This window comes from Aquarana catesbeiana, linkage group LG11, assembly GCF_042186555.1.
Source record: "Aquarana catesbeiana isolate 2022-GZ linkage group LG11, ASM4218655v1, whole genome shotgun sequence".
NCBI lineage: Eukaryota > Metazoa > Chordata > Amphibia > Anura > Ranidae > Aquarana > Aquarana catesbeiana.
In genome coordinates, this window is record NC_133334.1 from 88,962,543 (window position 1) to 88,978,613 (window position 16,071).

The following is a 16,071-nucleotide window of genomic DNA, read 5'->3' on the forward strand; positions in this document are numbered from 1 at the left end:
ACCCTATGGTCCATGCCAACGGACCAAATTTGGACAGTAAACGTTTATGGGGAACTGTGTCAAACGCTTTTGCAAAATCCAGATACACCACGTCTCCGGGCCTTCCTTTATCTAGATGGCAACTCACCTCCTCATAGAAGGTTAATAGATTGGTTTGGCAAGAACGATTCTTCATGAATCCATGCCGATTACTGCTAATGATACCGTTGTCTAAGCTGAGTGTCTGTGACACTCTCTCAAACTGCCCAGAGCCAGCACAGCACACACACAGATTGGAGAGGAGAGAGGGCTCAATCTGCTCCTCCTCCTGCTCCTACCCCTCTGTGTCTGGCCACCCACACTCCAATCCTTGGTGTGCTGTACCAGAGATGTGTAGGTGAGAAATTTGAAGCCCAGAAGCCGGAAGATACACTGTGGATGAAAAGTGCCGATTCTTGAGCCTCCATCCTCAGGTGAGTGAGCTCACCATCCACTGTCTGTGACTGAGGTCTCCCCCCTCTCTCCCTTCTACCCCCAAGAGTGTGAGTACACTAAGGTAAGGGGTGCTCTGTGGACTGTGATGTAAGGAGGGGCTTTGGGAACCCTGATTTAAGGGGAAATTGTGAGCAGAACCCTTACATCAAAATCCCCCCTGCCCCCCACCCACCCAAATTTTATTTTTTTTTTTTAATTGCTATGCGCCACTAAAGTGTTTGGCTTGAAGAAAAGGTGTCAGGCAGCCCTAATTGTGACGTCTTCAGCAGACACTCCGACTGTGTGTTCACTTGTTGTTCGCCCAGTGCATCCTAGGATATCTCATACCTCCAAAACAAAGCAAAGCTAACTAAATAAGGCGTTGCAGGTGCAGTTAGAGGGCGCTATCATAGACTTCTATTAGAGCTTTTGAAATTCGGCAAAGCACAATGAAAGGAACATGTGGTATACATTTTGAAGCACAGGAGAGCAGCACAAACTCACCTGTTTGTATAGGATTGTAAGTTCACCATTTATTTAGTGACAGGTGCTTTGGTGTTCGAAGTGCTTTAAAAACGCTGCTCTACAACAACATTTTGAAGCAAGTATAAACCAGGCCTAATATTTCAAAGTTTGGGTAACCATGGCAGTGAATGTTCTCATTGTTGCATACAGCTTGGTATGCATTTATATTTAGTATATATAAATGTAAATTTTTTTGTTATGTTCTTATGCTTTTTTTTTTCTTTTGTTTCTTAGCATGTGGCAGTATGCATAAAATTCATTGCTGCCTGGTTTGTACCCGATGTGCCTCAGGCTGTGAAGAACCGAAGTCTAGAGCAGAAACATGAGCATCTTCTGAATGAGCTTGGGTAATTATCCATCATGCATCACTATGTAGTAGCATACTTCATACACATACATAATGTAGTAGATAAACTACCCAGGGCTGCTAAGGGTGTAGCACCAGCCCTCCAGTGTGGGTCCTAGTCACCAGCCGTTCAACAGATGGTCTGGACAACTGACAAGCAGGTGGAAGTGGATTGTTGACAGGAGGGGGGTAATCGGAGAGGCGAAGTGGGAGAGCAATTCCTGAAACTGTTCCCCCATGGCTCCCCTTGCAGCATAGCGGGCTTTCCCTCACCCCCTTCACAGCTGCTGCAGTGGGAGCCACAGGGGGGATCAGATTAAGAGATTAACCCCCCCCCAATGCTCAGATAACCCCGCCCCCGTTTTTTCCATGATCCCCTTGCCCGCAGATCCCATCCCCCCTGCCCCCCCCCAAAGCATTGCCAGTTTCTCCACCTCTTCCTCCCATCGGCAGTCAGCTGCTGCAGGCACGCAGGGGGATTGGTTTCTGGATAGAGAGGACTTCTCTGAATGAACCTAGTAAGTGATTGGTATCGTTTTCATTCAGAATTGCAGCATAGTTTTATATATATATATATATATATATATATATATATATATATATATATATATATATATATATATATATATATAAATATTTTACTTTAGATCCTGAATGAACAGGAATCCTCTGTACAGAGTACCTCCTGTTTATTCAGTGCAGCTGAGGCTGCAGAGAAAGGACTGGGCATCTGTGTCCTCAGTCCCTTTCTCTGTCTCAAAAGTGAGACATTGGGGGCCCATTTATACCTCTGATATTTCACCAAAGCCCACAGGGGCTGTTGGAAAAAATGTCAAAATAATATTGTAAAAAAAGAAAAAGCAAAAAACACAAGGTCTCATTCACACAGGTACTTTGTTCATGCGGCTAGAGCCAGCTGGTTACTCTATGGGGACTCAGCGGCTGTATGAATACTGCCTCAGGTCCTACTTTCTCAGGTGTGCGGCTGCGGATGCACGCCGTCTGTGTTGGGGGGCTGCCTGCATACAGTTCCGGGTGGCACCCACACAAACTGCTGATTCACCCTTTACAGGCCACAGCATCCAGATGAATGAGCCCCAAAACCTCATTCACACACAGAGCTTTATTAACTCGGTACAGTTTTAGCTTTTAGATGCAGCAGGGAGTTTTTTAAGTGTTATGTTGTGTTTGTGTCTGCTAATAATGATTTTAGTGTATTTGAAGTAAAATTATAATTTTCATATATCCTGGGGGGAAGGGGGCCCTGTCAGGTAGGCTGTAAAGGGCCCCATGATCTCTAACAGTAGCCTTGCTTATACTAGAATGTTCTAGTACTTATGTACCCCTAGTGTTTGGGTTTAAAACAAAAAAAAAGTGCAGCTATAATAAAAACAGAAAATTCAGCACAAGGGACATGACTTCCAGTCATTAAGATGTGTTACTTGTGCTGTTGCTTCTTTTTAGGTGAAATCCTCCTCTGTCCATGCCTCCCACCACTGCTGCTGTAATCTTCTGGTGCGGCAGGGGTTAATACAACTAAGAGGCTGTCAGTCTCATCAAGAGAACCTGACCATGCCCACCCTTTCTGCCTCCAGCTTCTCCATTCATAGAAGCCATTACTACAGTGTCTAAGAATGAAAAAACGATCTATGAATAGAGGGGGTGGACCTTTCAATCATCTACCCATCCTCCATTCATAGAAGCTGTAATATGGCTTCTGTGAGTTAAGCAGCAGGGCAAAAAGGATGGGTGTAGTCTTGTTTTATGGATGAGAGCCAGCACCAGCCCCTTAGTTCTAATAACCCCTGCCACACTGAAAGATTACAGCAACAGGGGCGGACAGGGGCATGGATGGAAGAGGATTTGGCTTAAAAGAAAAGGCAGCAGCACAAGCAAAACATCCTACTGACCATACGTCATGTCCCTTGAACTGATGTTTCTGTTTTTTTTTATTTTGGCTGCACTTAGGCTTTAATTAAGAATATGATCTACAGTGGGTATAGAAAAGATTCACCCCCCTTTTAAAATAATCACATTTTGTTGCTTTGCAGCCTGAAATGAAGACAGACAACATTTTTGTTTTATCCAGATTTATTTACTTATTGCAACTAAAAAACTTCAAGTGAAAGACATAACACCAACATGTCAGAAGAAAATATAAAAAATTCAAGTTGGAAAAAGGATCACCCCCCCTCCCCCCCTCTTTAATTACTTCCATACAGGGCATTTTCACCCCCTTCCTGCCCAAGCCAATTTTCAGCTTTCAGCCCTGTCGCACTTTGAATAACAATTGCGCGGTCATACTACACTGTACCCAAATGAAATTTTTATAATTTTTTCCCCACTAATAGAGCTTTCTTTTGATGGTATTTGATCACCCCTGCATTTTTTATTTCTTGTGCTATAAACAAAACAAGAGTGACAGGTTTGAAGAAAACACAATATTTTTTACTTTTTGCTATAAGTATCCAAATTTTTTTTTTTTTTAAACAAATTTTCCTCTCAGTTTAGGCCGATACACATTCTTCTACATATTTTTGGTAAAAAATATCGCAATAAGCGTATATTTATTGGTTTGCGCAAAAGTTATAACGTCTACAAAAGGGGATAGATTTATAGCATTTTTATTATTATTATTTTTTTTACTAGTAATGGTGGCGATCTGCGATTTTTATCGTGACTGCGATATTGCGGCGGACACATCGGACAATTTTGACACATTTTTGGGACCATTCACATTTATACAGCGATCCGTGCTATAAAAATGCATTGATTACTGTATAAATGTGACTGGCAATGGAGGGGTTAACCAGGAGGGGGCACTGTAGGGGTTAATGTGTTGCTAGGGAGTGATTCTAACTGGGGGGGGGAGGGGATTCACAGGGGGAGGAGACCGATCGGTGTTCCTCTGTACAAGGAACACACCATCGGTCTCCTCCTATCTGACAGAACATGGATCTGTGTGTTTACACACACAGATCCACGGTCCTGCTCGGTTACCAGGCAATCGCGGGTGCCCGGCGGACATCGCGGCCGCCGGGCACGCGCACCGGGACCCGAGCGATGCACCGCGCGCCCCCTGGGCTGCCCGGAAGGCTGCGCCGTCATATGACGGCGGCCCAGAACAACAGCTGCACCGTCCCGCCGTCATATGACGGCGGGCGGGCAGCAAGTGGCTAAAATGACTTGTAAACTCAGTCAGGTGTAGCTAATCACCTTCTCAATGGCACACAAAGCCATTTGACATTCAACCGTGATCAGCTGTGTTCATTATTTTTTTTATTTTTTTATCTTTTTCAAATATGTTTTATTGAGGTCTTAAAGTTTTTTAGTACAGAAGTAATATAAAATGCCAATCAAAAACCATATAAGGAGTAAGATGTTTGTGAAGGTGTAAGGCATATATCATGGCCTTCACAAAGTAATGTAATAGAGCTGGATGGACAAAACAGCAGAACTTGAAAGCAGTGATAATCGTATAAATATATATAAAAGATCTCCAGGATAAAGTTGTGGACAGGCACAAGTCACAAGGAGATGGATACAAAAAACATTTCAAAGGATTTATCAATGCCTAGAAACACAGTGAAGTCTGTTATTAAGAAGTTGAAGGTATTTTGTGCAACACAGACCCTCCCTGGATCCAAAATGGATGAAAGAGCCAGGAGGAAACTGGTCAGAGAGGCTACCAAGAGGACTACAGAAACTCAGAAGCAGTTGCAGGAATTTATGACAAAGAGTGGTCATTGTGTGGATGTGACAACAATATCACAAATTCTTCACAAATGTGGCTTGTATGGCAGGGTTGCAAGAAAAACGCCACATGCTTTGCCACAACACACCATGAAAAGGCCACATGGAAAAAGATGTTATGGTCAGATGAGAAAAATTTAAATACCTTGGTCTCAACACCAAATAAGTCTGGCGGAAATCCAATCTAGTTCACCATCCAGATAACATCATTCCTACAGTAAGGCTGGGTTCACACTGATACTACATGACAGTCATAAGACTGTCATCCTACTTTGCTCTGCGACATCAGTCCTACATCAGTCCTACATCCGTCCTACATCCGTCCTACATCCATCCAACTTGAATGAACAGGATACTACTTTGATCCGACTTTGTGATAGTCTGACTTGTCCTTTAACCAATCAAAGCAAAATTCCTTTTACTGCTGCTGTAATGGTTAGGACAAGGATCCTACTTTGATCCGACTTCAGTGCTATTCAATTGGCTGAAGTAGGATCAAAGTCAGACCAAAGTAGTACAGGGAGCATTTTCAAAGTCGGACCGACTTATGTCGGACCAGTAAAGACGGCTCCCATAGGGAAACATTGATTTTCACACGTCATGCGACATGAGCTCCCAATGTTGGAGCATTTGTCGCACCAGTGTAAACCCGGCCTGAAGCATGGAGGTGGTAATATGTTATAGGGATGTTTCTCTGCAGCAGGTATTGGAACAATAGTCAGGATAGAAGGAAAAATGGATGGGGCAAAATATCATCAAATTTTTTTTAGGAAAATCTGCTGCCCTCTGCCAGAAAGTTGTCAATGGGAAGAAGTCATGCATGGCCTAGTCAGAGCCCAGACTTAAACCCCATTGAAAATCTGTGCAATGACTTGAAAACTGCAGTCAACAAATGGTCACCATCAAATTTAGCTGAACCTGAGCAGTTCTGCAAAGAAAAGTGGGCAAATATTGCAAAGTCTAGATGGATGTGCAAAGTTAGTAGAGACATATCCCAACAGACTAGAGGCTTTAATTAAAGCAAAAGGTGGTTCAACAAAAATACTAACATAAGGAGGGCGATCCTTTTTTCCAACTCTGTGATTTCTGTTTTTGATTTTTTTTTTTTTTTTATTCTGACATGTTGATGTTATATCTTTCACGTTGTTTTCACGCTGGCTAAAACAAACTATGCCTGTCTTCATTTCAGGTTGCAAAACAACAAAATGTGATTATTTTAAAGGGGGGTGATTCTTTGATTCTTTTCCTATATTGTGTGTGTGTGTATGTATGTATGTGTATGTGTGTGGCTCAAACTTGTCTTGCATACACACGGTCGCACAAAGTTGTTGGAAAATCCGATTGTTCCGAACGCGGTGACGTAAAACACGAAACGCATACATCGGGACTATAAACGGGGCAATAGCCAATAGCTTTCGTCTCTTAATTTATTCTGAGCATGCTTGGCACTTTGTCCGTTGGATTTGTCTACACACAATCGGAATTTAAAGGATCGGATTTTGTTGTCGGAAAATTTTATAGCATGCTCTCAAACTTTATGTGTCAGAAATTCCAATGGAAAAAGTCCGATGGAGCCCACACACGGTCAGAATTTCCGACAACAAGCTCCGATCGCACATATTCCGCTGGAAAGGCCGACCGTGTGTACGGGGCAATACAGTTCCACCCATGCTTACATTAGGAAAAGTTCAAATATTTTCCTTTGCCTGCGTAACTATAATGTCGCATCCATAATCCCCATGCAGATAAATAATACTGCAATCACATTCTTTACAGAACTGCATCAACTGTACTCCTGGCATGTGTAACCTATATATTCTTAATTTTTAAAACATCATTTTCCAGGTTCCTAATAAAACTTAAAATGTAGTGCTTTTTACACTACATTATTGTTCCCATTATTTCTGTTTAATTTACTATGATTCTAGTACAGCTGCATGTATATCAGCAGGTGAATATTAGCAACTTCTTGCAACATAGTATCAAGCACTGCAGGAAAGAAAAACGTATTTTGAGTAACCGAGTCATTACCATATATGTGTGTAAAAAGTTTACAGACACTAAAACCCCTTTCACACTTGGGCCGCCCGTGCGTTCGCAATAAAGCACTGCTCGTTTTAGCATCACTTTACCACTGTTTAAGCTGCGCTTGTTGGCCGCTAGCAGGACGATTTTAACCCCAAAAAAGGGGTTAAAAACTCCTGTGTTGCGGCGCTTCCAAAGCGCTTTTCAGGTGCTTTAGGAGCGCTGCCCATTCAGTGCAATGGACAGTGGCGTTTTGGCAGCACTGTATAAAGCGCTGCCAAACTGCCCCAGAGATGATGCTTGCAGGACTTTTTCTAACGTCCCGCAAGCGCACCGCCCGGGTGTGAAAGCACCCATTGCAGAGAAAGGGAGTGCTGCTTCTCCTTTCATTGTCCAGTCACAGGTTGGGGTGTGTCCAGGATGACCTGGGCTCAGAGGAAGAGGACTAAATGATGCTGTACATCTAGTAGCAGAAAAAACGTACTACAGGGGAATGTCCTATATTTAAATTAAATATTGCAGCAAAAGCTTATTTTCTTTTAATAGTCTATTTATTTTGATCTTGTTGTTTTTGCCTAGAGTTCAGCTTTAAAGTTTACATTTTTCGGTTCAGAAGTAATTGCTCTTTTATTCACCATGTCCTTTCTCAAATTGATTTCTCAGTGGATGGGGTCTACCTTTAGTATAACCTGATGCATGTTCAAAGTTGTCATTCTAAAAGCTGCAGTGTCTGTATCCCTTTAGGTGAGAATAAGCCTCAGAGATCATCTCACAAGCAAAAAAAATCTGTTTTAGGAGTTGACTGCAGTTTGCAGTCAACTCCTATATCTCAATGCAAACCCCTGAAATCATGCATGTGGTTCACCACTTAAAGCAGCCAGCTGACGTCCTCCAATAGTTTTCATTGTGCCTCAGGATCCCCAAAACTCGGGGTTCGAATTGAGATTACAGCTTTCTGGTTGTGCTCTGACCTCCATCACCCCGCCTTGCTCTCCTTCCTATTGGTTGTGAGGCAACTGATTTTCATTTAGTGCAGATTTTGCTCCTGCCCTTTTTAGGAAAGGGCAAGAGCAGTAACAGGTGGGCTACAAAAGTACCAGCCAGCCGAATGGTTGAGGGCTGCTTAGGGAGGTGAGGACTACCCCTCAGATTTTCTTTAACCTTCAACTAATCCTTAATCCTATACATTAAATTTAACCTGAGCCTACTCGTGAATCTAACCCTTAACCTAACTGTACCCCTAAGCCTCATCATTAAAGCTGAAGTTTGGTTATTTTTTATTTTTTTCCAGTTTTACTTATCTGTAATGAAGAATGCCCCAAGATGTACAGGCTGCTGGATTCTATAGAAATCTTTACTGCAGGGCTGCCTTGTCCTCTTCCTGCTGTTGAACTTGCAGCACGGTGGGTGTTATCAGCCTTGGATCTCCGGGCTCAGCTGCACTAAAAATTATTGGACAGGGACATTACCCCCTCCTGCCCTCTCCTTCCCTCAGAAAAGTTATTTCACTGATTACACTGCCTGCCTGTAACACAATCTGTGATTGGGGGAAAGAATCCTGTAACTGATCAGACTTTCCCCCATGTCAGGAAGCCTAAACCAAACGGCCACAGAAAGTGCAGTTAAAATAACACATTTAATAAAATATAGCAAATACGGTTCAGGTACGTAGTCAAAAAACAGAAGTCAGGGTTTGGATGCCAGAGCAGATAAGCAGACGAGTCGGGGGCAGGAAACCAGAAGCCAGCGTAGTCAGGAGCAAAAATCAGGAATCGGAAGGGAAGTCAGCCAGGCCAAGTCATACACAGAAGCACAGAAAGAAACACACTTAGGGATCACAGACCACACAAGGGCAAGGAAGAAATGAGCTAAGCGGCTTAAATAGCAAAAAGGGGCTGACTGTAGGCTGGACTTGAGAGGCAGGTTAATGCAGCTTTAGTGCAGTTGAGCCTGGAGATCCTAAGCTGTTAACCCCCACAGCACCAGAAGTTCAGCAGTAGGAAGAGGACAGGGTAGCCCTGCAGTGAAGATATCTACAGAATCCAGCAGCCTGCACATTGTGGAACATACAGTACCGGTAAGTAAACATGATTTTGAGCCAAACTTCAGCTTTAAAGTCACCCCAGCCCCATAAATCTAATCCTAAAGCAATTTATCTTGCCAACATTTGAGTTCACATTCAAAAAATAAATTTGGTATGACAATGCATCAAAATGAAATGAGCGCCACAAAATCAGGCTGCAAAGTCCATTGATATTACCTTCAACTCCCTGTGTAATAACTTTCCACAGTTTAGAGACGTTATTACATCCCTTTCCAGAGCCACTAACTTTCCCCTACTCCATCCCACAGAGAGATGCCAGAAGAGAATGATGAGTTACCCCATGACAGCTCCCCCTATCCTTACAGAAACCTGCTAGTGGACCTCAGGTAACTTTCCTTGCTAGAATTTCCCTGTATTACATAAACCTAATATTAAAGGAAGATTTCCAGGGTATCTCATATTCTCTCAATATTTTTAGAAACCATGACATTACTAAAAGGACACCTGAAATCTAAATGTCATTTTTTTTCCGTTTAAGCATGATAGAACGTTCAACAGAGGTGTGAGTATCGCCAAACCTTGGGCATAACAGAGGATTTCGTTGTCGATGTTATATATCAAGCCTCAGTGGTAATAGAAGATGTCATTGGACTTTCCACCAAACCTCAGGGGATAAGAAGATGTGGCATTAGTAATTCCACCAAGAAGATGTATAATTGGGAGAAGCATAGAGAGAGACTGTGAAGTATAACCAAATGTGATTTGGTAATGTGTAAATATTCTTTTATAATAAAACGGTCCTTTTTAAAAATGCTGTTTTCTGCTTTTTTTTTCTGAATTAAAAAAAAATGTCTATGCTAGTGCCCACAGCGCTAGAATATGTATAGTCTATGTAGCACAGACCATTTGGTCCCAGGTTCCATTCCCTGATAGGCACATGGCAAATACGGGCACACAGCATTTCACAGTCACTCAAGTCAAAGATTAGGCCGTGAATGTCTTTGCAGTTTCTCTAATGCTGATTTGGTCCTTCACAATGAGATCACCCTTTTTGAATGTGAAGGGTAAACTAGATTCCAAACGGAGACATCTCAACAGGAGAAAAATCCTGGATCTACTGCAGTGAGCTCTTCCAAATAGTGCAAAGGAAAATCTCTAGAATCCGCATGGCAGGCACTCGCTGTGCCCTGTATACCGTAATGCCACCTGCAGTACCAGTCAGCTTCTGTACTTGTTGCCTTTGACCTGGATCCTCAGGAGAGCTTTCTGCATGCTTTCAGGATGCTCAGGCCAGAGGTCCCCGAGCTCTAACTGGAGCACATTGTGACAGAGCTATTACAGAGAACCTGCTGCCTGTGTCTTAATAGCAGTAAAGTGAAGCAGCGCTATATGCGTACACTCATATATGCAAATATTAAGGTGCAATCTCTATATGACCAAAAAGGATGTCATAAAAACCTATAACTAAAGTGCATAAAATAAAAATGTGCATAAATTCAAAGTGCAAATGCAATATTAAATTCAATCAAAATATAAACTCAATGATTAATAATATGAAGTATAAAACAGTGATAGTTCAATCCAGTGCAAAAAAAGCTGCATAAATGTACAAAAAATAGTGCCCCATTGTTGGTGTCAGTGGTAGAAATGGTGCCCCATTGTTGATGTCGGTGGGAGGAAATGTGCCCCAATTTTGGTGTCGGTGGGAGGAAGTGTGCCCCAATTTTGGTGTCGGTGGGAGGAAGTGTGCCCCAATTTTGGTGTCGGTGGGAGGAAGTGTGCCCCAATTTTGGTGTCGGTGGGAGGAAGTGTCCCATTATTGGTGTCGGTGGGAGGAGTAGTGTGCCATTATTGGTGTGGGTGGGTGGAATAGTGCTACAGTATTGGTGTCTGTGGGAGGAATCAGGCCCCACTGTTGGGTGTCAGTGGAAGGAATGGTATCTTGTCATCATTGGTGTCAGTAGGAGGAATAGTGTCTCATATCAGTGGAAGGAATGGTGCCTCAAGGGCAGGATAAAGGCAAAAAAAGGGCTGCATCTTTCCCGTGAGCCACAGTGTGGAGACCACTGCTGTAGGAGAAAGAGAAACTCCATTATCACAAATGATGCTTAAATCAATGACCACCTTCATTTTTCCTTAGTACAGGTCACCTATAAAATTGTGAGCCTTTCTTGTGTTTATCATTCTATTTATGGCCAGCCTGACCTGATCTTGCCTGCTTTTCTGACTGTTACACAGTTATATATGAGGTGGTATCAAAAAGTTTTGAAACACACCAACAGATGGCAGCACAAGGCTGCACGCACAGTCACAGGGAGCACCGACCTTCAAAAGTCAGTGTGCCAAAAGACAGTGGGGGTTATTTACTAAAGCTAGAAAGTGCAAAATCTGGTGCAACTCTGCACAGAAACCAGCTTTCAGATTTTATTGCCAAGGCTAAATTGAACAAGCTGAAGTTAGAAGCTGAATGGCTACCACGCACAGCTGCACCAGATTCTGAGTGCACTAGGTTCAGTAAATCTACCCCATTGTCCTGTGTACATCGGGAGCTGTGCAACTAGTGAAATTCTGACCTCGTGCATTACAATATCTGCTATTTTATCATGGACAGCAATGATGACAACGGCGATGCTGCAATGAGTCGTTTGAAGTGTTTTGAGTGTCACGCTCGCTTCAAGAGCAGAAGAACATCACTGGAAGTTGATGAGAGATCAGGACGACCTTCAACAAGCTCAACTCCCAAAAATGTCAGAACGATTCGGCAACTTGTGCATGATGCTTGTCGGAGAACACTCGGGCATGCCGCTCAAAATGCCTTGAGCGACTCATTGCAGCACAGCCGTAAACTTGCCGAATCATGGCAAATGTCTCTGTGGCATCTTTGCCCAGTTTCACACAGATATTCACGTTTGTTTGTTGCTAACTTGATGTCCATTATGAAATTGCAGACGTGGTAACCCAGAATAGCACCAGTTGCACAGCTCCCAATTTACATATGATGCTGTATTTTGGCACGATGACTTATGAAGGTCGGTGTTCGCTGTGACTGTGTGCGCAGCCTTGTGCTGCCATCTGCTGGTGTGTTACAAAACCAAAACTTTTTTAAACCACCTCATATGTTATTGCACACATTTTAGGCCCCTTTCACACTTGTGCGATCTAAAATTTGTGCGACTTTGCAGCGATTTTGAGGTGACTTAAAACAATGCCTGTGTAACCTTGAGGTCTATGGACCTCAAGTGGCATCAAAGTTGGACCAAAGTAGTGCAGGGATTAATTTGAAGTCTCACAGATATGAATTGGAAATCACAGGGTATGACTTGTCATGCGACTTTGCAGTGCCAAGTCACAGTACAAGTTGCACAAGTGTGAAAGGGGCCTTAGTGCTTTGAGAGGCATTGCATTAAGACATTCAGAATGATGGGCTGTCAATGCACTGCCAACACTTTTTGAAAAAACACACGTGCTATTTTTGAGAAAATAGCGCACCACAACACACATAATATTCACACCTGTGCACTGTGGCACGTTATAGCGCAGGTGCATTTTTTCTTTTATTCTTTTCACAATGACCATTTACCTGTGTGTATTTTACTTAGACAGTACGCGTGTTAAAACGGGGCTAAGTTTTCTGTTCTTACAATGACATAAAGGCCTGAAAAAAGTGAAGGCTCTGTCACGTTACTCTTGCAATGAAACGTTCTGTTTTAGTGTTTGGGCTACAATAAGGTTTGTTCTGCAGTGAGCTGCCATTAGAGGGTGGTGTCATGTGCATTTCAGCACACTGCATTGTTTCCATTTTATTTAAACTTTAAAGTGCACAAAGTGACATTTCATTCATGTCTCTGTACAGCAGTGTAGTGTGTTGCATTGCAGTGCAGTTCCAGTATGTCTGCATTTTTCTGTACTGCACTGCAGGTCACTCCTGTGTTGTGCCTTGTTAATAAACACCAGTCATTACAAAGAGTCTCTGGCATCTGGTCAGGTCCTGCAGCTCCGGGGGGGGGGGGGTAGCTGCAGGACCTGAGAGGTCTAATCATACTGGTTGTAAACCCTTACATATACCCAGTGAAGTGACTAGTCTCGGGTGATAAACAGAGATGAAACAAACCATCCTACATAAGTTGTTCCTGTTCATCTGCAGTCTTCTCTTCTCCACTTCTCCACATCCCTTCAAAGTCCAGAATTTATAATGTCTGAGCGGTCAGAAAAAAGGGGGCGGAGAGCTGAGGTTACACTCTGCAGGGCTCAGTGAGGAGAGATCTGAGAGCTGATTGGAGGAAAGGGACACATCTCCTTCACACAGCACACAGGAAACAGAGCTGCTGATGTGTAAAAAAACAAAACAAAAAGAAAACCTATGTGGCTCAGTGTTATCAACACTGTACAAATGGAAGATAGATACAAAGTAGCATTGTCACTTTTCTATCTACTATGTTTCATTCATCTGTAGATCAAATAAGCTTCCATCTGCATATGATGTCCATTGAAGCTACCTGCTAAGTAAACAGAAAGTGTGCCTCTTTTTACCCCTATTTCTCCAATCGGTCCATTTCTATTATGAACCCCTAATATTTAAATGTTTTTGTTTGTTTTTTGTTCATTTCATTTAGTCACATTAAAAAAAAAAAAAAAAAACTTCTTTTCACTTGTTAATAACTTTGTAGTGCTTTGTACCAAAATCATAATTATTAGGGTCATTTTAAGCAGGACAAATTATAGAAAAAATATACTTTTTATGTACAGTTACTATTTATTTTTAAGCAAAAGCATTTAACTCTGTACACACTTTTAGACCTGGGGTCTACAGGGGACTTGGAGTGTGGTTCTGACCCCCTGTAAAACACACATTAAAGTGGTTGTAAACCCTTACAGACCACTTTAACCTACAGGTAAGGCTAGATTAAGGCTTACCTCTAGGCGCAAGAAATATTTCCTTAACCTACACGGTTAAGGAGCTATTTTCCTGAAAACGGGCACAGATGTCTACGGCTCCCGTGTGCATGCGCCGGAGTGGCGCCATTGCTGCTCCAGCCAGTCACAGCACCGAAGCAGCGATACCCGGAAGGAAGATGGACGCTTCGTGGAAGAGGGGACAGCAGTGACATCGCAGACTCCTGTGTCAAGTGACACATAATGGGCTACCATGCAGTGCATAGTACCCCATTATGCTTTACCTTTGCAGGGAAACAAAGAGGAAGTAATCCCATCAGGGTTTACTTCCTCTTTAAACACTGAGCAAGCCCTATCTACCTCCAAATAATTTCCAGGGAATTTTATCAGTGAGTCCTACTCAAGAGGACCATGATGTGGCACATCTGGGAGTCATCTGAGTTTAAACATAAGAACCTGTTTACACTGTAGTCAGTGGCGGCTGGTGGTAAATATTTCGGAGATGGACGGTAAGGCGGCGAACCCCCAACCCCACGGGAGACAGATGTGAAGGCGGCAATCACCCCCCCTCCGCCCCATGGGATATGGACGGACAGAAGGCCTCCTTACCGTAAGATGCAGAGGACAAGGATCCGGAGTAGGGCTGATGCTCCTCGCTCTGGGGCCATTGCTTTTCCTCCTGGCCGAACAGGAAGTGGGTACTGAGACCCAATTGGGTCTCAGGCTGGATTCACACCTATGCAGTTTTAGTGCTTTTTGCATTTTGCATATTTGCACTACAGTCCATTTAACATGGTTTCCTATGGAACACGATCTGTAGTGCAAATCTGCAAAATGCAAAAAGCACTAAAAATGCATAGGTGTGAATCCAGCCTCAGCACCCGCTTGCTGATTGACAGGGAGGAGAATCAGGAAGACAATAGCACCCTTTTTTGAAGCCAATTAGAGCCTCAGGCTCTAATTACGTGCTTCAAAGAAAAAAGAAAAAAAACAGTTGAAATCCATTAGATGGATTAGAGGGGCGATGCCCCTGCGCCATATATGGGTGGAGCGCCACTGACTGTAGTACTGTAACACACCACAACACGTGTGCACATAGGGGGTTTACTAAAACTGGAGAGTGCAAAATCTGGTGCAGTTCTGCATAGAAACCAATTAGCTTAAGCTCAGGTTCACATATATGCGATCTCAGACATCGCATGTGATCCGCACTCGCACCGCAGGTGCTGATCACATGTGATGTCTGTGCAATGCGAGTTCAGCCATACAGTTGCGAAAAACGTGCAAAATAAAACTGCAAGCAGGAATGCAAATTCCCACTACATGAATGCAGCCCAAGGCCTTGTACACTACAGCTGCTAAACTGAAATTTAGGAGCAGTTGGGTGTTTTTTCAGCAGCCCCTGAACTCTCCTCAATGTTATCTTATGTGTACATGTACACTTAGTGGTTTAGAGGCAGTTGAGGTTACAGGCATTTTTTTTGAAAGCAGAAAAATCAGGTTCGGAACTGTAGTGTACCAGCATTTTAAACGCCAAATGTTTGTAATTAGGAATGAGCTTGAGCGTGTTCGAATCGAACTTGCCAGGAAGCCGGTGTTCTGCCGAAAACTCCAACTCGCCCAAATCTCCAACCACATCACTTCCGGTGACTCTCCAGCAACACTACGGTACACGACGAGCTGCCTGTTTTGACAGAACACTGGGTAAGGAGGAAAGAAGTTGTCGCTGCCTTGGAGGCGGCCATGTTGTTGGTTAGTATTGAGTGGACTAACATTGTCCACTTATTATATGGTGTACCGTACTGTATGCGCTCGTTAGGCAACTCGTCCAAATCTCCAATTATTGGTGCTGCAGAGTCACCGGAAGTGACTGGTTGGAGATTTTGGCGAGTTGGATTTTTCGCAGAACTCCGGCACTGCACACCTCCAATCAAATAAAAAAAATTTAAAAAATCTAATTTCTTCATCAATTTAGGCCAATATGTATTCTGCTACATATTTTTGGTACGAAAAAAATCCCAATAAGCGTATA

At 43.0% G+C, this 16,071-nt stretch overlaps 1 protein-coding gene across 2 annotated transcripts in view; it reads left to right on the forward strand.

Annotated features, from left to right (window-relative positions):
* ANO9 (anoctamin 9) overlaps positions 1-9,957 on the forward strand; it is a 161,616-nt gene extending 151,659 nt beyond the window's left edge. The window contains exons 23-25 of one of the 2 annotated variants that reach the window (XM_073604711.1): positions 1,213-1,325; positions 9,455-9,532; positions 9,685-9,957. In XM_073604711.1, the coding sequence (XP_073460812.1) occupies positions 1,213-1,325; positions 9,455-9,532; positions 9,685-9,712 (219 nt within the window). In that variant the 3' untranslated portion in view covers positions 9,713-9,957. The remainder of the gene's footprint in view (positions 1-1,212; positions 1,326-9,454; positions 9,533-9,684) is intronic. The other variant, XM_073604713.1, reaches the window with a different exon arrangement.
* Positions 9,958-16,071: the final 6,114 nt, after the last annotated feature.